The 22,879-nt window shown below is 43.0% G+C and overlaps 3 protein-coding genes across 6 annotated transcripts; 2 read left to right on the top strand and 1 right to left on the bottom strand.

The window, feature by feature from the left end:
• Positions 1-1,474: 1,474 nt before the first annotated feature.
• Positions 1,475-3,415, top strand: LOC108091768. 2 transcript variants are annotated; one of them, XM_017191114.1, is made up of 3 exons: positions 1,475-1,564; positions 2,097-2,272; positions 2,702-3,415. In XM_017191114.1, exons 1-3 carry the CDS (start codon positions 1,475-1,477, stop codon positions 3,303-3,305), a joined length of 870 nt encoding a protein of 289 aa, XP_017046603.1. In that variant the 3' UTR covers positions 3,306-3,415. The 2 variants fall into 2 exon arrangements, with proteins under 2 accessions (XP_017046603.1, XP_017046604.1); XM_017191115.1 differs by lacking the exon at positions 1,475-1,564 and adding an exon at positions 1,990-2,027 and having other exon boundaries at positions 2,702-3,413.
• A 568-nt stretch (positions 3,416-3,983) lies between these two features.
• Positions 3,984-7,888, bottom strand: LOC108091773. Of its 2 annotated transcripts, none has more exons than XM_017191120.1 (4): positions 7,417-7,888; positions 6,293-6,641; positions 5,512-5,825; positions 3,984-4,107 (listed from the first exon to the last, which is right to left on the bottom strand). In XM_017191120.1, exons 1-4 carry the CDS (start codon positions 7,886-7,888, stop codon positions 4,040-4,042), a joined length of 1,203 nt encoding a protein of 400 aa, XP_017046609.1. In that variant the 3' UTR covers positions 3,984-4,039. The 2 variants fall into 2 exon arrangements, with proteins under 2 accessions (XP_017046609.1, XP_017046610.1); XM_017191121.1 differs by having other exon boundaries at positions 5,518-5,825.
• A 5,491-nt stretch (positions 7,889-13,379) lies between these two features.
• On the top strand, positions 13,380-16,238 carry LOC108091837. Of its 2 annotated transcripts, XM_017191217.2 has the most exons (3): positions 13,380-13,433; positions 14,633-15,112; positions 15,869-16,238. In XM_017191217.2, the coding sequence occupies exons 2-3, from the start codon at positions 14,794-14,796 to the stop codon at positions 16,156-16,158; spliced, it is 609 nt and encodes a 202-aa protein (XP_017046706.1). In that variant the 5' UTR covers positions 13,380-13,433; positions 14,633-14,793; the 3' UTR covers positions 16,159-16,238. The 2 variants fall into 2 exon arrangements, with proteins under 2 accessions (XP_017046706.1, XP_043064966.1); XM_043209031.1 differs by lacking the exon at positions 13,380-13,433 and having other exon boundaries at positions 14,611-15,112.
• Positions 16,239-22,879: the final 6,641 nt, after the last annotated feature.

The raw sequence follows: 22,879 nt of genomic DNA, 5'->3' as shown, positions 1-22,879 counted from the left end.
ACATGAACACACCACTTTCGAGGCCCGGCGTCCCACTTAAGTGGCTCGCTGACCAGCCGGCTAGCCTACTTCCAGATCGGTGGAAATTCTATGGAAACTCGAGCGGTCTTGCTGCTCTTGCGGCTGGCCACCAATTTTCGGTGAGCGCAATAACTTTTGGTCTTGGCAAAGAAGTTGATTGAATTTCCCCAGTAAGTGGCCAACGGACGCACAACCTGTTGGGCCGTCACGCCCGCGGGACACGTTGGATCCGTAATAAATGCAATAAATTACACTTGCTCTTAATCTGTTCCGGCTAAAAGCAAAAGGCCGGGCTGCATTTAGCAGCTCGCGTGAGGCGGAGTGAAAATTCTTGGGTCGAAGGGCGGTTCCTCGGAGGTGGGAAAATCACACAATTTCCACCGCACCGCCGCAGTTGGAAGCCACGATGGGGGGTCGGATGTGCACATAAGTTGATTAAAAAGCTAACTTTAAGATGGGATGAAAAGTTATTGGAAAAGTAGAGCAGTTAAACAAACAGAAAACTTAAACACAAAGTATACGCTGTTGAAAAACCAAGAAAACTTTAAACTTGTTATTAGGAAATTAACTTTATATTTTGGGTTACTTGTTGTTTTTGATGCAATGCATGGCTTTATCAATTTAATCAACTTAATCAAGCTTAGACTGCGTGTTACCCCCTTTAGGGACGCCACTGCTTTTGAGTGCTCCGCGGAATGAAGAGCCTTTGACTAATTGGAGCGACTGAAAAGTTTGCAGGTTTGCATGCGTGTTGTCAATGGCAGTCTGGTTTTCGCTGCTGATTTTCTGGCCACTTTTCCGAACGCTTCCCCCGCGACAGAGGCTGTGTGGGAAAATTGGCCTGTTTGTTGTTGGGAATTAGGTCTGTTGTTTACTTTCGACTGGCTTTGTTTTTGTTGACGACCCACGCGGGCAAAGACAACAAAGGCAGCGCAGAACTTGTCGCCGGGAAAACAAAAACAAATCGTTAGGTGGTGGCGGAGTGCGGTGGCAGGTTCTGAGACAAGGCCAAAAGAAGAGTCCCCGGAAACTGGCCAAACCAGTGGGTCTCCGGGTCTCCGGGCCAAGGAGCTGCTCTTTTTGGCGACCAGTTCCAGGTGCAAAATCAACATCGACTGGCAGCAAAAACAAACGCCGGCGGCGCAGTCGGCGTCGACTGCGGCAGAGACCTGTATTGTGTTTGCGGCGCTTTTGGCCGCTTTTCATATAAAATCGAATTCGCTGGCGGAAAATTCGCATTAGGTTTTCTATCAAGGCGACGATGTCAACAGCAAGAGCGTAGCACTTCCAGCAGAGCGAAGACGCGGGCGTTTTGTGAGAGTGTGTGTGTACAAGAGCCGAAGGATAAGGCCAGGATAAACCCAAAATACGTGTGTGACACTGAGTGATAACCAAGAAAACGTCCAAGAAAACGTACAAAAACTGAACGGGTCAACCCAAACGAAGACCAACGATGCAAACATTCAAGGTCTGCGCGCTGCTGGCGTTATTTTTCGCCCTCGTTTCCGCCCGCGGCAGCAAAAGGCGGGATGGCAGCGTAACGGTAAGGAAATGTCCTGGAAAGTTCGGAAAAGTTTCGAGTGTGGGCGATAGAACGGGCATTAATTGCCAGTGACAAGGAAACCGTTTTCGGCCAACAGGACAACGAAAACAGTGACCTTTGTTTGGACTTTCCGAATTTATTGCTTAATCTGAAAGTTCATCGCCAGTGAATCAAGAGAAGGATATAAATTCAAAAAGGGGTGCACAATTTACCTTTCCAAAGTAAAAAAATAACATCTAGTTGGAATTTTCTATGTCCGCATTAAAATTTGACCTCGGGATAATTTAAAGATTAAAAAGATAAAAAGTCTTTGAAAAAAAAATGTATTGTCTTTTTTCATAATAAAAGTAAAGCATCACCAATTTTAAATGACATTTTTCCGACATTTATTTATAAGATTCAACTTCAACAAAATTATTCAACGTGTTTATTTTTGGAGATAAATCTTTGTTTTTTATTTTAAGTGAGAAAAGACAATTTTTATGCGTTATGGAAAGTTAAAAATGTTGAAAGTTCATTTATTTTTACTTAGATTACTGACAGTGAGCGACGCAATATTGAGGATTTCCTGTTGGCCAAGTTAAAGCAGAATTGCAGGCAGGAAGATGACACTGCCTGCAGGATGATCAAGATGTCAATTGTTATGAACCATCTGTACCTAAACACCCGACTTGACCTTGGTGACCGCGTCAAGGTCACGGAAAACTGGTAAGTTGAAATTAAATGTGATTATTTGCTATTTGCGTAAGTCCCAAAAACAGGTGGAACGCCTAATAAGATTAATATTAGCTATTTTGGACTAAGCAACGAAGAAAAATTGCTTACAACATTTACAAAACACTAAATAGATTTTAAAGTTTTTTAAAAGTATTTAAAAGTAACAAATTGTTTTAAAATTTACCAGTTCAAAAAATGTAATTCTAAAATAATTTTTTTTAATTTCTTAAAAATGCGATTAAGTGTTGACAATAATGACAAAATTGTGTAAATTTCTAAGCAAATAAAAGTTGCAACCCTAAGTAGTTTAATATATATATTAAAATGCAATTGGAGGAAACGGAGTTGACAATCCATGAAAAAGTTAAATATTTTGCGATGAAGCTTATTTTTATCGCGATCCAACCCGCATTTCCTCAGGAACATCTCGATGGTGCCGGATGATCCCGAGGTCAATCAGCTGCTATCCCGCTCCCTGGGCTCCGACCAGGAGACCTTCGCCCTGCTGATGGCCAACAAGCTGTGGAAGTTCATCCGCTCGCGCTCGCTGCGCTACAAGTTCTCGGAGAACGCGGACTTCGTGATGAACAGCGATCCGGAGGGTAGTCTGAATGTGGGCGTGTCGGTGCGCCCGCTGGAGGCGTTGCAGGAGGGGCGTGGCAAGATGAAAAACATGGGCCCGCTGCTGATGATGATGGCGGCCAAGACGGGAATGGTGGGGGCCCTGCTGCTGAAGGGTCTCTTCCTTTTGGCCGGAAAGGCGCTGATCGTGTCGAAGATCGCTTTGCTGCTGGCGGTGATCATCTCGCTGAAGAAGCTGCTCTCCAGCAAGAAGACCATCGTGGAGGTTCCGTCCCACCACGACAGCTACAGCTCCGGCTGGTCGAGGGCCTTCGACGGGTTCGTGGAGGGCCTGGTCGACGTGCCCGCCGACGTCTTGGCCAAGGAGGTGCAGCACCAGCAGGACCAGGCCCAAAACCTGGCCTACAGCGGCCAGCAGCAGCCGGGGAAAGTGGCGCAATAAAGCTAGTTTTTACTACCTTGTTTTGTATGTCATTAGATCAGGAATGAACTAAATTGGGTTTTCCTCTAACACTTTCCTGCTGGCTTGGGGAAATTGCTCTCACGCGCTCTCTCTCTCTCTCCCTCTCTTTTAACTATATCTCTTGATCTCTTGCAATCACTGCTTTCTCCACTTTCCCCTAGAATTACGCTCTCTCTCTTTCTTTCTTATCCACTATTTTTCATCTCTCTGTTAATCTCTCGCTCACTTTCACTTTTTTTCACAGTTTTCTCAATGATGCTCATTCTCTCATTTGTAATTTATTTAAATACTTACACTTACACTTAATTTATTTATTTATTTATTTTAAATTAACACTTATTGCATAAATAAAAAGCAATTGCAAATGATTACAATTTCTGAACAACTTTGTGTCCAATTATTTATTCATTTTTTTTTTAGTTTTTGTAGCACTTTGACTGCTAATTACAAAGACATTGAACTAGACTAAATGTGTGCGCCAGGTTTTCACTAAGTTAAGGAATTAAGGGTTCAATAAATAATAACAATAATTAAGCTCGCTAGGCTGCAATCCAATGTAAGATGTCCGATTTCCGATGTCCGGAGACCGATTTCGGGTCCTTATGGCAGCAGGCAACCTCCTTGAGCTCCTCCAGCTCCTCCAGCTCCTTCAGCTCCTTCTACTCCTTCCACTCACGGCGTCTTTGGTAGCTGCTAATTGGCTAATCGCCGCCTCAGGAGCGGTAGAACGGCATGTGGGGCTGCACGTAGTTGTAGATCAGGGGTCGTCGGGCGGGGGTGGCTGTAACACGAGTTCCTCGTTAATCAGGCAAGTAATTTGTGGCCCTGGGCCACTTGTTTCTGTCGAGAGTGGGCGTGGCTTATTGAGGAGGGGACGTGAGGTGCACAGAGGCAATAAATTGCCAGGGGCCCAGACCAGGGTCAAGGGTCGACCAGTTCCCATTTATTTAAGGGGTTATTGGTCGTCGGAATGGGATATTCCACACCTGTATCTAACCATAATATAGCTTATGCATATAGCTTTTAAGTACATTTATTTTCCATGGCAGTGGATTATGCCTTATTACCTTCTTCGCAGTACCTTATAATTTACTTGTGTAGAAGGATAGATTTTTGGAACCCAAAGCAGCTGAAAAAATGCATCTTTTTACAGAGCAACAAATCTTTGAGCTTAACAGCTACACATTTTTACGTCACTACTACCAATCTAAGACATACATATTGCAAAAAATCTTCTGCTCCCAAGTTAAAAGTTCACCTTCATCATTAGAGTAACAGCACTCACTAAAATGTGTCCTTAATATATTACACTTCATTTGCCTAAATATTTTCAATTATCGGAAAAAAAAACATAATTTAAACTCATTAGAATAACAGCACTCACTAAAATGTGTCCTTAATATATTACACTTCATTTGCCTAAATATTTTCAGTTATCGGAAGAAAAACATAATTTAAACTACGTTTCCACCTAAAAATACTACTAACGTGTCCTTTTTATTATTACAACTCGGGAAACATTCCGTGTGACCCAAAAGTATTTTCCATACTTAATTTTCTATTTAAAAAATATTTATTTCAACCTAATCTTTCAATTAAGCGTTTTCGATATTTGAATTAGCCTCAGACTTTTTATAATTTTGTATATATAAAAACCTCTCCGAGGAATATAGTTCAGCAGTTCCCTACAGATGTATACTATAATTTTTGAGCTCTGTATAATATTCACAACCGCAAAAACCACATTTCTCAAAACTTTATGGTGCTTTCATTCAGAAATGACTAAAACCTCAAATGCAGAGCAAATTAAGTTCCCCAACTATTCGCTGCTGATGCAAAGAATAATTTCTACCTGAAAGTATGCAACACAAATTAAGAACCGTGCAAAAGACACCTTGTCGCAGGGAAAAGTGCTCTGCATTTGTGATATTCCCGTCTAGAATCCGCAACTCGTGTGTGCGTGCTGGGTGGCAAATGGAAGCAATAAGTACTCTGCTCATTCTTCGTCCTCATAGTCGTCCTGGATTGCGCCCTCGGCTGCAGCAGCTGCCACCGCCTCCGTATTCAGGGAATTAATCTGGGCCATGGAGTGGAGAGGGGGTGATGGGGACAGTAGTTCGGGGAGTAAAGGGACCCAACCCCCATCCCCGACTATCTGAAACATCGAGAGACTGGATCAACTTACACTTACTCTTCGCCATCCAGGCGTCCTCACGTTTGATCTTGTGTCCCAGGGCGCCGAGTCCTCCGAGGGCGGCCAGCACCTGTGTGTTGTTGCTCCCGTCGCTCGCCACCTGGGCGGAGTGCAGGTGGCTCTCGGCACTCAGGCTCTCCAGTCCCGGATGTCCGGGGTGCACTGGCAGCTGGCCCCCGCCGGCCATCGCCAGGTGGTGCAGCGATGCCGGGTACATTTCAGGAGAAATCTCCGCTCCATGAAGGGGGTAGTCCATTCCGTAGGGCATCATGTAGGGCGTCTGCTCGGGGAACTGGTACATCATCCTGTCGGCGAATAAACAAAAAAGGAAATAAGTTTTGTAAACATTTACCATGGAAATGCCTTTATACCTTTTGTTGCTTAATTAAACCTAATGTTCGGTGAAGCTCCCGAGCAACTGTTTGTATATTGAAAGCTTAAAGCATTTAATATTACTTAAAAATAATTTTAAAATTTAAATTCATTTAATTTACAACAAATATATTAAACGTTGCAGTTCAACTATTTGTATATTAAGCTGAAAACATTATTTATCCTGCACTACGAATTATTGTTTGTTTGTATTTCTTTTTCTAATAGAATTGTGTTTTTAAATTGAAAATAACTGGTAATTAAAAGCAGTCTTCATGCACTGAATTTGCTTTACAGCATTCACGTTAATATGCTAATGGCATAGAATTGATTTTCAAATTGGCAATCACAAGCTGTTTAAGTACTTCAAGTACTTATAGTATATTTTCAATATACTCACTTTTCGCTCGTCGCGTTCTCCATGAGCCTCCTGATCAGCACAATGGCGGCCACCACGAAGGCGATCTTGGAGAGGATCAGCGCCTTGAGGGTGAGGAGTCCCACCGCCTTGGCGGCCACCATCGTCCAGCCGAAAGTCGTGGCGGCGAGGTACATGGGAATGAACATCTGGAACTGCTTCTTGTCCTGGTGCTGGTGGCGCCTCCGTCCGCCGAGGGGTCCGCCTCCTCCCCCGTTGTCGCCGTTGCCGCCGCCCATCAAACCTCCTCCGTTGCCGTTGCCACCCAAGCCTCCTCCGCCGCCCAGCAGTCCTCCTCCTCCTCCTCCGCCTCCATTACCCTGCAGGCGACCTGTGGGAGCATTTGTGGAAGCAGAACACGTCTTAGGCTTTACGGCTTTAATGGCGCTCGTACGTATACGTAATAGTGCGACGCAGGATTTGATTGGCCCGCCCCACTCCTGCCACAGGATGCGCTATGATTGATGCCCTGCTGCCATGTATATCGAATGTCAGATTAAATAGGGGTAAGAAGTGGCAGTTTGGGCCGGCCAAAGTCATTGATATTCATTCGGTTTGGGATGTAGAGCTTGCGAAAGTTTTCCGGAAGTCTACACTCTTAGCAATTTAGACATATAACTTGCAGAAAAGTAGCTTTAAATATGTTCGGCAATCGAAGCAAATATCGGATAAAATAGAAAATGTTACCTTTAACAAATCTAAATTGCTGATTTATCATACTTGGAGGCTTAATTATTAAACCTGATTTTTCGCGAATTGAATAACGTACAAATTCTGTATTTAGTCAAAGCTAATTTTCCTGAATTGTTTTCATGTGGACTCCATTTTCCAGGGAAAGGACTAGGATGTTTTACCTAATACAAATATAACTATTTTAGTTTTTCTCCACAAGATTCAAAATGGCACTTATATTTTTTGGAAATGAACTTTTTTGAGTGTAGGCTCCTGTCAGAGTCTTGTTAGAGGTATCACAGCCAAGTGACGCCCACATGCGAGCGGAATGCCAAGCAGGAGCAGCTGGTTAAGCTCCTCCTAGAACGGATCAAATGGCGTAGCAAGGACGTTCGACACATGTCGCCCGCTGATTGGGACTCCCATTTCATTACCTGTTCCGCTGGAGGCCTTCTTCAACAGCGCCACCTCGATGTAATCGCTGTCGTCCTCGGCGCGCTGAACACTAAAGACCATGGGACCCACGGGCACCCTGATGACGTTCCCCGTGACGAAGTCCATGAAGGTGGAGAGGCCTCGGCCAGATCCCCACTTGTGCTTCCGCGAGGACTCCACCGCGGGCAACTTGACCAGGTCGAAGAGGCCCAGCTTGAGGGTCTCGCCGCGGCGGTAGGAGGCCAACATGCTGTTGGCCACGCCGTACAGACAGCTCGCGTTGTTGGCGCACTTCCAGCTGAGCTTGTCGAGGAGGTCCGTGTTCTCCACACTGGCCGCAGGATTGGCCTTCGGCTTGGGCTCGGGATCCACTCCCAGCGAGTTGGCACCACTGCGCTTGTGAATGGCCGCGAGGCTCATGTTCAGGCTGAAAGCCAGCAGAAGGCAGCTGGCAAGAAGGTGGCTCGGCATTTTAGCGTTTTTTTTTTTTTTGCGAATTTCGGTTTGGGGAAGCACTGCACTGCACACGACACTGGAAAAAGGACGAGAGCGCGGCGTATCCTTCACATGGATGCGAGTGGTCGCGATTCGATGGCAGCTGCTGCAGCGCCTTGTGGAGACTAATTACCAGCCGTTGCATGCAACTCAGTTTTATTGAAGCAGCGGCGGCAACGGCTTCACCAGCCGCTGCAACATTAGCAGCAGCATCCGACTAAGCTGCGTGCAGCACCACTGGCTGCACCGCCTCCATCGCATCCACCACCACCAACACCACCAACATAGCTCATTTCTGCTACAGTTTTGATTTCAAGTCAACCAGCTGAGTGACGGCCATCGCTCAGCGGGCAGTCTGCGGCATCGGAGCTACAAAGCTGTGAACACCGGAGCGTCAAGTGCGCACAGTGGTCCCAAACTGCTGTCGATGGATGCCATGTTCCACCATAAAGTCAAAATATAACACCCAGCTAACACATTTATTTAAATTTTAAGAAAATCTTCCCAGCAGAATAGTAGAACATCGACTAATTATCCAATCGTGGTATTGGGTTCTAAGTAGTGTCCACTCTTATTAAGCAAATCACAACTCAAAGTTTACTTTAGCTTTTATTTTTATTTACGAAAAATTCGTAATTATTAAAAGCATATTGGAGTGAAATTATCTGAAAACGTTATCGCATCGTTACTAAAATTTTGTATTCGACGAAAGGATGTTCTGCTTGCCAAATAAAAAATTGGCAAATTTTTTTAAGCTATTTATTAAATCGGTAAAAGTTTTTAATATTACTAAAGATACATTGTTTGCAATATTCTGTCCCACTGTAAATGCAAACGTAGCAGTCGTCAATTAGCATTGTTTTTCGTTTGTTTGCCTTTTCCAGCTGCACTCCCGAAAGTTCAGAGGGTGCTATAATTAGCAGTAATTTGATTAACCACATGACATTAGGGCTGAGCTTTGGCCCTCGCATACGTGGGCGTGCAGGTGGGCGGCTCTCTTGGATCTTGGCCAGGACCGAGCATTGTGGCCGAGACAGCGGCAGAATGGCGGCAAAGCCAGTGGCTTCAACGGCGTCCGCGGCATGTGGCCGCTGTACTAATGCGGCTAATTTACTGCTCATTAATTTGCCCGCAATTTGCTGAAAACAATTTTTGCAGGCAAAAGTAAAAGCCAAGTGCAGTTCGAGTACGAGTACAATTAACTTGAAACTTGCGGGGGGAGGAGGCAGGTGGTGGCGGTGGAAAAGTGGGAGGCTGGGGCGAAGATGTGGCCACGCCTCGCCGCCTGTACACAATAAATAAATAAATAATAAAAGAAAAGTGAAACGAACTATTAGCTCTCGTTTTTCATAAATCGCCGGCTCAGTTACATTCTGCTGAACAGCCGCAATCCGAGGGAAGGGGAAAGGGGTGGTGAAAAAGGTGGGGAAATGCAGTCAATAAAACACTTTTCGTCGGTGCATGATGAGCGGGACTAATAAATATTCACTTTTCCAGCCAGCCAGCTAAGCACGCAGGTGGGATCGGTAATTGTGGCCAATTTCGAGCCAGTGGCAATCAGACCTCGACCGTTCTTTTGCAGTGGCACCGATAGTTATCGACGATCCACGATCGACGATCGACGGCTTTATCTGTCTATCCACTAAAGATCCATCGAGAGTGTAATGACTGTAATCTGGATATCCGCGCCATTCGCAACTTGACACCATCGAGCGACAATGTTGCGAAAAGCGCAAGTAACGCGAGGCGGTTCGACAAGAAAGCCAACCGCTGGCAACCGCACCAAGATGGCCCAAGCCCGCAACAATGGCCAAGGCCGGGGCCAACAGCCCAGATGGACATCGAAAGGAAAGCGGTGACGCAGTCCGAAAGCGGTAATCCGACCCGGTTCAATCCAATCCATTTGGCCACCGCACTGCTCCAGTTTGTGTGCCTCTTCGCGCTTACGGGTGCCACAAAAGTTTAATGATCCTTGACTGCAACCGGATCCGCTGGGTGGGGTCCGGTCCAAAGGCCAGCGGCTTCTTCGCCGTAATTGGCTCTGATTTCAATATTTCGAGTGCACTTAGCTGAAACTAAAAGTGGCCATCGCCAATTTAATCATATTGCCAACCAAGCCAAAGGATTTTCACTTTTATCTAGCCACACATTTTAATCGAATTTTAACAAGACCGGACCCACTTAAGAATGCACTGGAATGCGCGCAAGGCATTGCTTTCGTTTCCGAAATCTAATCAAGAACTTCAACGAAAACAGACCAAAAACTTGGCAGCCGAAAAACTTGCTAGTTGAGCTGGCCCGATTGCTTGGCCACTTGTTAGAACCGAAAACTTTATCTTCTGCTGGGTGCAGCAATGTTCTTTGAACCGTGTAACAAAAGCACACTGGGAGAAATCTTAGCAGTTTTAAATGTAGTTTATATAAAATCTAACATGAACATTGGATAGATAAATGTTTAACCAAAACAATCACTTTATATACCGAATAATGAATTCTTGAATACGTTTAGTACGCTTTTCTGACATCAAATAAATTAATGTGAAAAAATACTTGTCAGTAATTATAATAGAAAAATTTAAAAAAAGTAGTTTACAAAGAAATAATTTATAATAAATGTCGTTACGGTTATATACTTTGGAAATATTCTAAAATGAATTTTTTTTTGTTTTTCGATAACATAATAACACATAATGTGTATTAATATATCTATAAAATGTTATTTAATAAAAAATCTTATGCTAACAATTAAAATTATCAGTTTAAGCATTAAATCTGTTGTTGCTGTTTGCTTCATTTTTCTCTCTGTTTTAAGTGCCCTTGCTTAAATTACTAATTTAACTCAGATTAAGTTGAAGCTTACTAAAGCCATTTTATTCCGAGTTGGATAATGCAGCAGAGCAATTGCTTGCACTTTGAAGCTGCTGAGAGTCTTTCATTCGGAGGGAACGCATTAAGAGCCATTAAGCTCAACTTGAGATATTGTCGTAGACGAAGAATGTATGAGCAAAAAACCTTGTTGTGTGCCATGGCTCTTAATATAACACATTTTTTTGATATGCAAGTGCCTTTTACCTCTAAATTGCAGGCTTCAAAGGATTTTATTCGGCCAAAGGAAGGTTTCATTTGCCATTTAAAGCAGCTTAGCGTTGTTAAATGGCAGCCTTTATCCGCTGAAAGAGCCGTGGACCCTACAGGAATTGTTCACCTTGATACTACATAATCCAGCCAGACCTAAAAAAGCAGACAAGTGGGTCTGGCAAACAGCTTGTCTGCGGATTGGAGCCATTCATCGCACGACGGCCAACGGATTTGTCAGGGCTGACAGCCAAATTGACTCTTTGGCAGTCAATCAAAGCGAATTGTCACGAGTCATGCGAGAAATGCAAGTCGCCTGGAAACAAGCGCAATTAAAGCCATTGCGAAGAGTAAAACACAATTGCTGGCCAATAACAATAATAATAATACTGTTTATTTTAAAGCCAATTACGTGACCATACATCCTCAGCTTTGAGCTGTTGTTGTTCAGCTGCCCGTGCTGATGTTGATTTTTCTGCGGCTTTTGCCTATGCTGCTGCTTTATTTTCACCGGCACGAATTTCGCTTGCGATTCAACCGCCGCCGCCTTGTTTATTTTCCTCGGCTGTTTTTCTCTCATTTCCAATCGATTGCCTGAGCCCAGCGACTCGTTTAATTTATTTTAATCTAATTGTTTTATAATTAAAACATACTTCTGTTTGATTTCACCTGTGCGTGTCGCAAGCTACAAACTTGCGGCTTCGGCTTGTCTCGGCTGGAAATGTTTCTGCAGTTGCCTCAGCTGCAGGGTGGTTTAAATAGTTGCCACTTATTGGCAGCCACGCCCACATTTTGCAGCTAAAATGCCGCAGGATATCGACCAGCAGTCGCTGACCGTGGTGATATGTTGTGGTCATTGATGTGTTGTGGCCATCGATGTGTTGTATACTTTGGGGCTTGCGAAAGTTCACACGATTTGTGGTAGTGTTTTGGGGGCCAGGCCAAAACAGTGGGACCTCGCATTGTGTTACTTATTGAACATTTTTTTCTTTGAAAATATAGAAGTTTATAAACAGGTTGGAGGAGTTTGGACCAATAAAAACTAACTACCACTTCTTTTATGCTAAAGGACTCTTTTTGAAATGTGCTTTTGAATTTTAGATCACTAGAGGCAATATTGTTTCTAACTATATATCAAAATTAATTTGCTTTTCTTGGTTCTGCATTATTTAATGGAAATATTCTTTTCCACTTTAAATATTTAAAATGTAAAAGTACTGATTTTGTGTTTGTCTTTAGGCAATAAAAAAAGAGCCAATAGTTTTCTGACAAAACTCTTGCGGATTGGAGGTTGTTTGGTTAAAAAACAAACGCACGGATCAATTTATTTCCTGTTTCTATATATATGATTAAATAATTTATTTCCTTTCATTCTTTAATACCAGCAAAGGCAAGATGACCCGAACTATCAGTTAGGTTTCTGTTGGACAAGCAGACCCACACCTGCTCACTCCCCCGACATTTTTAATCCCCAACTGCTGTCTCATTCAATCAGCTCGAATCCATATACCACAATGCACATTGCACATTGAATTGTGGTCTCAATTGAATGTGCGGCAAATGAGATTCTTTTAATGACGATGACGACGATGATGATGATGCGGCACAACAATCAATTATAACAAGTTGCCACAGAGCCAGATTCAGATACAGATACAGATACAGAGTCAGTTTCAGATTGAAGCTGGGGCAAACAACGGTTACAAAGGCCCCACTCAAACGAATCGAATCGAGCCTCAGCTGCTTTCCTCGGTTTAAAATCGGCGATTCGAGGCGGTGATGGAGCTCGAGATGGAGATGGAGATGGAGCTGATGATCTGCTGCCAGGGGGAGATACTTTCTTTTTATTGCCGACACCGACACAAGGCAAACGTAACGAGTTCAGATCAATTTTTGGTTGACTCGCTGCCAACTGGGCTCCATAACGTATGACTTGTTTTGTTGCCGCTGCTGCGGTGATGTGTTTAATTTTTTACATCGTTTGGGGTTTAAAAATTTCCAGAAAACATGTAAGTGTGAGCCCGGGTCCAGCGGTGCATGTGTGTGTGAGTGTGTGTGCTTGTGCGTGTGTTTGTATTGGACAACAATACGATAAATATAAAAATTAATACATTGAGAGTGAAAGTTATTGCTTTTGGAGCGCAGTCGATCATCATCGACATCAGCGCCGCTCGAATGATCATCACCAGCAGCTTGAAGACCGGGAGAGAAACAGCGATGATGACGAACGAAGCGGGATTTTGATGCGGCCAAGTTGATTTCTTTCGCCCGCCCGATGGACCCGGTCATGTTAACTTGATTAATAAGTTTGCTGGTATTACAAAATACCCAAAAACTGAGCCACTGCTTATGAAATCCACAGAAGACTGTTTGCCGTGTCTCTGTCTAATTGAGTTACGGCACCAAGTTGCACACGGATGGCTCTTCAATTTTTCGCCGGAGATTGGTAGTTATAACTATTGCACTGACTAATACCCTGGAAAGCTTAGTAACACCTAGCACTACCATCACAATTTCCTCAGAATTAACACAAAGAACGTATTTAATAAGTTAAAGACATGCAATGAAAGTGAAAGTGCTACTCATTGATTAAATGTCTATTAATGTCTTTAGTCATCGATAATTTTGCTTGAAGAAAATAATCTCATAATCATTGGAAACAAAAAGTGACATTTTTAAAATCAAATAATAAATTAAGCATCAATTATTAATTTTAGCACACATATGTTTATTTTATACATAATAATAACGTTGGAAATCACATTGTTAACTATTGCTGTAAAGATTTAAATTGTTTTTAAATTAGTGGGTGGAGCTTAACACTTTTAATTGGCATATTATCTAAAAAGAGACCATAGTGGTTGCCTTTGATAGTTTCAGCAAATATTCGATCCAAGGGGAATAGTCATTGTGTTTACCCAACTCGACTGCGAACCAACTCGCGTTAATATTCCGTATAGGATGAACGTTGTTTTTATAAGTGAGCACTGATGGAAATTTTTTTGGTCATCGGAAAATACCTGCTATTTTTGGGTAGCCAAAATGAGTTATATTTATAAAAATATTTTCTTTTTAACCTTTTTTATTTTTTATTGTTGCCGTGAGCAGCTTTACCCCAATAAATGTTGTGTTATTTCTGGCCTGATTTGTTTTCGAATGCTAATTGTATTACGGCCCCTGTTACGCATGAGGCACCCTTTTACCCCTTTGCACGGTCTGGCGACCCATTTTTATGGCCATTGCATGAGCTGGCCAACGCAAATTGCTACTAAACGTCTTCACCGCTCATTTTTCGGGCGGGGTAACTTTCGCTTTTTCGGCTGACACGCTTGCCAGTCGACTAATGGAGTTGTTTGGACGCGAGAGAGTCGTGTGAAGTGGAGTAGGAACAAGGTGTGGGCCAGGAACAAACCCGCAGCACTTTACCCACTTCTAATCTGTATAATTTGGCGGAGAGCCGCCGAGTTGAGTGAACCAGAGGCCAGCTTGTTGGTGAACGGGCGGCAGCCAAGCGCATCCCACGGCTGTCCGACCAACTGACCGTTGAAAATTGGAAAAATTGCAACGGCCAGTGAAGAAGAAAATTGCACGGCCAAGGTAAAAAGCAGAGAAACGCGATCTGAAAGCATTTTTCTTTCTTTCCAGAAGCGCCATTGTTTTAATTTACAATTGTGACAATTCGGCCGGGGATGCTTGACTGCCTCCCCTTTTTCCCCCCTGGGAAAGTTCCCCGGGGAAATGGCAACTATAAAATATGACAGGGCAATTGTCAAGGCTTTTAGTTGAACTTCAAGCGTTTTGTCAACATGTTCCGAGGTTTTCCGCTGCTCTGTCTGCTGCTCTTTTCGGTTGTCCGTTCGGAAAACTGCGATCAGGATACGGGAACCACTTTATATTGTCGCGGAGAACGGGCTCTGCGAAATGTCCTGCGGAACTTAAACCGAAGCGATAAACCCTTGGTTGTGGTTAGGGGACTTGAGATAGTTCCTCTACAGAACAATTCAGTCTTCGAAGAAGAACAGGAACAAGACCAGAGTCTGCTGGACAGTCTCTCCTTTTACTTGCGCACCCACGAAATCAATGTCAAGTTGGCCGATCTTCTAGAGGACGAAGCGCAAGTTTCAGGTGAGGGAAATTGACAATCAAGTGCCTTTAGAAAGCAATAACAATAATACAATTGAATTATGTTCACCATCACCAATTAAATTTCATTTTTCGAATAATATCTATCAGTGGCATAAATTAAATATTTGATTTAATTTATTTAACTTGAGATGTTTTTTTCCACGATTCTAAACTTCCAAAAATTGTTGTTAATAACATTAAAAGCAATTTTCAAATGTGAAAAATATTTATTCGGTGGTATCTTTTTTTACAGTTTCTGAAGGCTGACATTCCGCTTTCATTCTCTGTTTTATACAACATACTTTTTTTAAATTAGTTGTTTAGAAGTTTATGCCAACATGCGTTAGAATAAATTTTTAGAATACAAAAATTTTAATTTTGTTTTTAAAGCACAAAATCCGTGTCAAAAGAAACCGCTATAGTTCGGAATTTATTGCCAAAAAACAGTATAATTAGGAATGTATTTGCGTTGCTATGCAGTTTTCCCAGTAACCAAACCAAAAATGTTTTTTTGATTGCCTCTACAAACATTCAAACATGCACTCCATTCAACTTTTTGTAAACAAATCAGATCCCCATCAAAAGCAAATTATTAAACCCTCGTTTGAAAACTCTGACGCAATGCTTTGGCATGAAATATAATTTACACATTTGGGGGCCAAAACTCAGGACGCCGTGCCAAAAAGAACATAAACTACCGAGTTCCGATGTACTGACAGTAGTCATATGGTAATAAATCTGTTTTTGATTTTCCAGAGGCCCGCAAAAAGGACAAGGGTCAGGGGATGCTTTTGGCCATGGCTCTGATGTTCGGCAAGATGATGGCCGTGATGGGACTGGGCGGAATCGCTGCGCTGGCCATGAAGGCGCTGGGCGTGTCCTTGGTGGCCCTGATGATGGCCGGGCTGCTGGGCCTCAAGTCGGCCGCCCAACACGGTGGGGAGAGCAGCCACAGCATATCGTACGTGACCGGCGAGGGACACCATCACAAGCGGAGGCGCCGGGCGGCCGGTCAGCAAACCTTGGCCTACAGCGGCTGGAACTGAGCGACTGAATCCGCTGACGTGCATTTTGTTAGTTCTTGTGTAGCACTTAAGTAATTTAATAATTTATCCATCATGCAACAGATACAAGTTGTTTTCATCCCGGCTGCAATCGAATCGAGTGCACTGCCACTCGAGACGCTGCTGCCTCTCTGGGCAGCCAAGTTGCTATTGCCGATGTTGTTGATGTTTCTGCTGCTCGGATGCTTGGATGCTTGGATGCTGCTCTTCGGTTTATGAAATCGGTGAAAGTTTATTTGAGACGAGCTCGCATTGTGTAGCCACCAGCGTCCGCAGCAGCAGAAGGTAACCTACACAAAGCTTGGGAGGTTGTGTTTGTGGCTATACCCTGACACCTTGTCATATTCGATTTAGACTCCTACTGCAACCAACTGCGATTTGTTTCTAAAAGTTTGGGAAAACAATAATCATTGTGTTTTATATTCAACCCTTAAACTTTTTTTATTAGTAAAGAAAATTATACTTTGTAGAACTTTTTTTTTCATCAACATACTCAATAACAAACTGTAGTAGGTTTTCATGTTTGTTATTAGCTAAATATTAATGGTCTGAGTCAGTTTAAAAAACAAACCCAAGTTAAAATATGACAATTTGAAATATATATGTCACTAATATCACTGACAGTTTATTTTTTAGTTTCGGAAGAAAATAGAAGTAATAAAAAGTTCGAATTTAGTTTATTCAAGCCAACTAAAATTGCACCTAAGTTTAAATTAACTCATCATAGAGTATTGCTTATTCGCATTCCCCCAATCGAAAATCCCGCATTTCCTCCTTCTCGTTCATGGTGTCGTCATTTGTCAGCCCGCTTTCGTGCAGTGTTATCGATGAAGCCGAAAGATACCGGATATCAAATTCGGATACTCTCCATCTGTTCTCTGCTGATCTGCGCTTCAGATGGGGACCGAACTCTTGTTTTCCGTGGAATCTGGTACACGACCACAGGCACACCGAAACTAACTGGGCAGCTCACAGATTGAATTTGCATAATGCGTGGCCAACTTTCACTGGATTTTGGCAGCGCCAACGGTTCTTTTCGACCACCTAAAGGGCCGCTGGCAGCAGCAGCAACAAATTACAGCCATGGCAGACCCCGAAAAAAACAAGATGTGCGTTCTGTTACACAATACCATTAAGCCGCGGCACTCGAACGGCCAAGCGGCCAGCAGGGATACGGCCACCATTACCATTACCATTACCGCTGGCCAAGAGCAACTTGCTGTACCACATAGTACCCCTTTTCTCCGGCCTTCGGACCTTGTACCGCCGCCTAATTGCTCCGTCTACCGGTGGCCGCTGCCACTGCCGCAGTTGCTGCTTCTTTTGTTGAATCGCTGCTCTTCTGCTAACTTTCCCTTTTCAACGGCGTTTTACGAGCGCGTCTGCCGGCTGTAATTAAATTATAAAATAAGTTCATAAAGGCAAATTTGTTGCTTTACAATTCGTATATGATCTGCGGCTTTATATAAGAGCACACTTGCTCCGGAATTGATTTTCTAAACGGTGAGCTTTGATTTTTACAAGTCGGTTGACGGTTGACGGTTGACGACAATAAAAACTGGGAGGTTTATGGGTTTATGAGCACGACGGAGATGATGGGCAAGACGTGTGTGAATGCTGGAGCTCCAGCTCCAGCTTTAGCTCCAGTCCAGTGCATAAATGAAAGTTCATAAAGAAATTAGCTGATTAATCGTCGTTCGATGAGCTTGGAAAATGACCAGGCCGAGCCAAGCCCGCTTGTTGGATGGCTGGATGGCTGGCCGGCTGCTTGGATGACTGACTGAAAGTGTCACGCAGCCTACATTTCAGCCGCTGCCTCGAAAATTTCACTTTTCAATGATGCTGCGCGGCCGTCGTCCGTTTCACATGTAAATTAATATTTAACCCAAATACCGCAAATTCTTTATTTGAAATGCTTGCCGTATCGGTTACTGCTTCTCAGCTGTATACATAATCCCCTTTCCGGTATTATTATGCAAATTTCGTATTAATTCAAATGGCCGTAAAAGGGAAAATGTGTTCTATTAACTTGACATTTTTATGGTTTTGTGAAATCTCGAGTCTGCGGTGCGCTGCTTTACTTTTAGGGTGTGAGTTTCGTGGGTCTTTGGTCAACTTTACTTTTACTTATTAAATTATGCAGCGGCGATGCTAATCGGAAACGGAGAAGAGGAAAGTAATTAATGTTAACGGGTTGGGTTGGGTCCACCAAATAAAACGCTCCTTTAATCGCCCCAAAGCTGTTCGGCTTATGCTAAATTATCGTTGCATCATCGCTCTTCACTTTCCTTGATTCCTTGGCACCGTTCGGCAATTTGGATGCAAATATTTGCCATACATCCTTATACATACCATATTTATCTGTTGCCATGGCTGCTGTGCTGTGTTGTGCTGTGTGTAAATGGCTCACTTCTGACCACGACTTTCACCGAAACATTTTTGTTATTTATTCATTAAATTTTTGCCTCTGATGTTGCCCTGCGATGCCTCCGCGGATGCTTCTGCTGTTGTCCATTCTGGTTTTTGTTGCCGTTCAATAAAAACCCATACGCTAACATACCCACATACATGGCGTACACGAAATTCTTTTTGCATGACCACCGAAAAGAGATGAAAAAGCACGAAATTAAATGTAAAGTCAACACAAAAATTTTTTTAGCTTCGCCAATGCAAACACACCCACAAAGTGGCAATTGATTGGCGAAATACGAGCCGGGTGAAAAAAAGATGTCAGCAAGCAATGTGAAATTGTGCTACCAATTGGTCGAAACTTTTTGTTTTTTCCGCCGATTCGGTACGGTACTTCAAGCGCCCCGTTAAGTTATCAGGCAAGACGATCGCGAGAACTCAGTAATGCACGCCCTCGATGCTTTCGTCGCTTATGCAAATTGGCCAGAAAATAAAAGGAAAAAAACTTTCACGGCTAAGCCATTTGGCTTTAATTTAATTCAAATGGCTAGAAAAAGGGCCTCTCCGCTGATAAATAATACAGTAAAACTGCCTCTGTGTGGGACACAACGGTCATCATCACCGTCGCTCGTTCCACTAATGAGTCTCGGGCCCAAATTGATGTCAAGCAAAATGAAAGTGAGAATACGATGATATCTCCGCCGGGCCCAAAATAATCATCAATTTGGACGAGCGCTCCGATCTTCGATCTGCTGATTGAAGCCCACTCAGCCAATGGCCTAATAAGTAGTGTAATTATTGAGATTTTCTACGCGATGCTATTTGACTATCTTTCGGGGGCTTGTGACCAACTTTCTTAATACATTAAGGTTTTTTGTTGGCAAATATATAAGTTGACCGGATGAAAATGCAAGTAAAATGCATAGCAAATGCTTTTGGTTATTTACAGAGTAATAATACTTTAATATACATACAATATAACATTTTATGTGTGATTTTCTGAATTTTTTAATTACATATATTGAATTATAAATTATAGATTCTTAATTGAAAACGTTAAGATGAAATTCTTTACTTTTCTAAAACATTCCTAACTTTTCTCTTCAAAAGTAAATTCATTGAGAAACGGCTTTTGAACTTTGATCAACAACACAAAGAAGATTTAAAAATCCATTTTGTTTTTGCTATAGATTTTCTTGCGAAACAGAAAAGCTTATTTGGCTTTTAAATCTTCTTTCGAACCAGGCAACCTGATTTGCATGAAGCAAAGGACTTAAGCTTATATTTATTTATATAATATATATTAAAAACTTTCGGCTCTTGACTCCACATCCTTAATACGTAAGGTTGTTAGGCTAAAATTTGTTTTTGCACACCCACAACTATATATTTGAATATGAATAGTTCGCAGTTGATATGGCAAACAAAAGCTAACCCCAGGACACCACTCCATCTGAATGCTTAAATAAGGTAGCTATGTTCTCCTTTTTTCGTGGGGACAAAGGGTTTCTAAATTGCCTGTTATGCGCAACAACAGGACAGCCAACCTACAATCGCCCTTTATCTTTGGTTACTAAGCTTACCTTTATATTCGGAAAAGCGAAAAATAAAATGAAAAACGAAAACTGTGTGTACTTTTATGGCCAAATGGGTTTACGTCGGGCAAGTGGCTGATGTAATATGCCAGCAGCACAAGTTGTACATTGTTTTACTCTTTTCGGAGCGTTTCGAGACACTTGCGATTTGTTTACCCAGCTCTGTGACAGCCATAAACAATAACAGCAACACCCAAACAACAGCAGCAACATTTACAACAGCAACATGAACAACAACGGCAACATCAACTACTGGCCAAGTCCAACTACGAGCGAAATTCATTCATAAAAAGCACACACATTGGACACTTGGACGGCTGCTTTTCGCATGAATGGCCAAGCCTGTTGGCCATGCTCTTGGCCATCGGACGTTGGACGTTGGCCGTTTGGTAGTTGGGAGTTGGTAGTTCGTAGTTTGGAAGTGGGCACATGCCAGCCGACAAATGGAGGCGTTCACACTCGGCGCGTGAACCAACATAAAGTCAGCCGTTAAGACGGATGTGCAGCGGCATTCGGATTTGCATTTCTTGCTCAGTTTTTGCACCTCTGAACCCATTTGCATTCGAATGTATGCCGATATTTGGGGACCGAAGAAAACGGAAAGCGGACTTTCAGCTTAAATATCGGATCATCGCTTGTTGTGATTTTCTCCACTGGGAGGGAGGCTGCACCCATTTTGCAGGCGATGTTGCGTTACGAAATGCTTTACACTTTTACCACTGCACGCCTATCTCGCTCGATTGACGTCACACGATCAACTGAAAGCTGATTTAATTGTGGTAGCAAATTACACATACGCCCCATTGCCCATGGACAATTTGGCACCCATTATGCGGATGATTCAGGCGTTTCGTAAGCTGCACGGCAGCAGATCCGTTTGATAGTGTCGGATGTCGTCAGTCACAGACATTCACCTTGAAACGGGAGCTCGGAACTTTCCGAGAAACCGACCATCCACCCAAGTACACCTAAAAAAATTTAGCAATTAACTGTTGTTGAAGGAGGAAACTAGGAAGAAAATAACGCTATATAGATGTATTTACCTACACTTTATTAATTAGTACAATGTCGATTTCAGTTATATGCGTTGAAATCATTTTCTAAGATAAAGATTCGACGTTTAAATTTTAGATCTTGGTATTCGTTTAAGGAAATTATATATGTCGTGGTAACAGTTACAATATATACAAAGTACCAAAAGAAATCTTCTCTGAAAACTATTGAATACAGCTACAGAGAAAAAGGTACTATCTCCCAATCCAAAGTCATAAATTTGATAAGTTATTGTATGAACACCTTTAAATAGTTACAATAAAAAATACTTACAAATACAAATATTGCTTATGAATTTGAACTTAAATCAACTAAAGTTGAAATCTTGAGAAAATGCAATTGTTGACTGACTGTGCAAGAAGTTTCTCCCAGTGCAGAAGTTCATCATCTTTTGGTATCTCGCATCTTGCGCGCATCCGTTTTTGTTTGCTTTTCGTGTAATTTCTCTTTCATTTCACTTGAGCAATTGAAGCGCGCTGTTATTTGCACTTTTGCTAAGCTCAAATTGTTGACTAATGTGTCACAATTGCCGAGTCAGGCCGTTTCTTATGATTATGCCCGCAGAGGTGTTTTCACCTGCGCACTCGAACTCCCCGAGGTGGAGATGAAGTTGCAAACAGGACGTGCTTATCAGCTACTAAATCCTGGCCCCTGACTAGTATCCTTTTCCGTTGTCGTCCTAGTTACATAACTGTCGTTATAAATCACACTTTATGTTGCGTAATAAAAACAGACCAGCAATAAAGTCACGAAAATGAAAAGTAATTTCAAGGCGCGCACATGCGGTAAACAAAACTATTTTCGTTGATACCTCCGGGTGGCGAGGGGTCCAAAACGGAGATGACATGCAGACCAGGGGCCAGAAATAACAGTAGTATGAAAATATCATACACACAACTTTCATTTCTTGCGGCAAAGTGCCCGAAAAACAAAAGCGTTCAAAAAATTAACAAAAAACCAGAAGAATATATGACATACATATGGGGGTTTTTGGCCGCCAGGGGGGCGGTCGGGGGTTAAGGGGCGGGGTGTGTGGAGAGTTAAGCTGCGCAGCACCTGTTTATCACCTCGTGTGTTGTAATCTGTGAGGCTCCAGAAGCAACTATGTCTCTTTGTCTGCGTGTGTGCTTTGTGCGGGGGAGATGGGCAGAAGACTCTGCGGGAAGACTCTTCTTCGGAGGTCTCTTTACCTTTGTATCACTGTGAGCTTGGGTTTCTGTATGTGTGTGTGTGTGTGTGTGTGGGGGAGAGAAGACAGACAACCTTGGCTTTGGCTCTCCTCTGGAAACTTTCTCGCGCTCTCACACACAAGAGCCCTGCGCCGACGTCTGCTGCGCATGCGCAGCGACTTTCTTCAACTTTAACGCGGAAGCAGACAAAAGTCGCTGGCTGCGCTTGCCTAATGCGTCTTCTAAGCTTGGAAGCTGCCGAGAAAGAGAGGGAGAGAACCGAAGCAGCGGTGAGAAAGAGAGGGCTGCGCCAGAAAGAGCGCGCAGACACGTGTGGAAGAGGGCTCTTCGGAGACGGAGAGGAGACCCTAGCTGTATGTGTGGGCACACGGCACACGGGCACTTTTTACATAATTTTACGTTATGCCGCTGCCGAGGCGACCGCTACGTTGGAAACTCTTTAAAAACAGCCTGACG

The sequence above is a fragment of the Drosophila ficusphila genome, unplaced genomic scaffold (assembly GCF_018152265.1).
Source record: "Drosophila ficusphila isolate 14025-0441.05 unplaced genomic scaffold, ASM1815226v1 contig_791, whole genome shotgun sequence".
NCBI lineage: Eukaryota > Metazoa > Arthropoda > Insecta > Diptera > Drosophilidae > Drosophila > Drosophila ficusphila.
The sequence above is the reverse complement of the archived record's forward strand: the minus strand, read 5'-3'. Positions and strand labels throughout refer to the sequence as shown.

Bases quoted from the DNA above. Each gene is read 5' to 3' on its own strand.
- LOC108091768 (XM_017191114.1), top strand. From the start codon at position 1,475: ATGCAAACATTCAAGGTCTGCGCGCTGCTGGCGTTATTTTTCGCCCTC. The intron at 1,565-2,096 runs GTAAGGAAATGT...ATTTTTACTTAG, and splicing joins GGCGGGATGGCAGCGTAACG to ATTACTGACAGTGAGCGACG. The intron at 2,273-2,701 runs GTAAGTTGAAAT...GCATTTCCTCAG, and splicing joins GTCAAGGTCACGGAAAACTG to GAACATCTCGATGGTGCCGG.
- LOC108091773 (XM_017191120.1), bottom strand. From the start codon at position 7,888: ATGCCGAGCCACCTTCTTGCCAGCTGCCTTCTGCTGGCTTTCAGCCTG. The intron at 6,642-7,416 runs GTAATGAAATGG...ATGCTCCCACAG, and splicing joins GAAGGCCTCCAGCGGAACAG to GTCGCCTGCAGGGTAATGGA. The intron at 5,826-6,292 runs GTGAGTATATTG...ATTCGCCGACAG, and splicing joins GAGAACGCGACGAGCGAAAA to GATGATGTACCAGTTCCCCG.
- LOC108091837 (XM_017191217.2), top strand. From the start codon at position 14,794: ATGTTCCGAGGTTTTCCGCTGCTCTGTCTGCTGCTCTTTTCGGTTGTC. The intron at 15,113-15,868 runs GTGAGGGAAATT...TTGATTTTCCAG, and splicing joins GGACGAAGCGCAAGTTTCAG to AGGCCCGCAAAAAGGACAAG.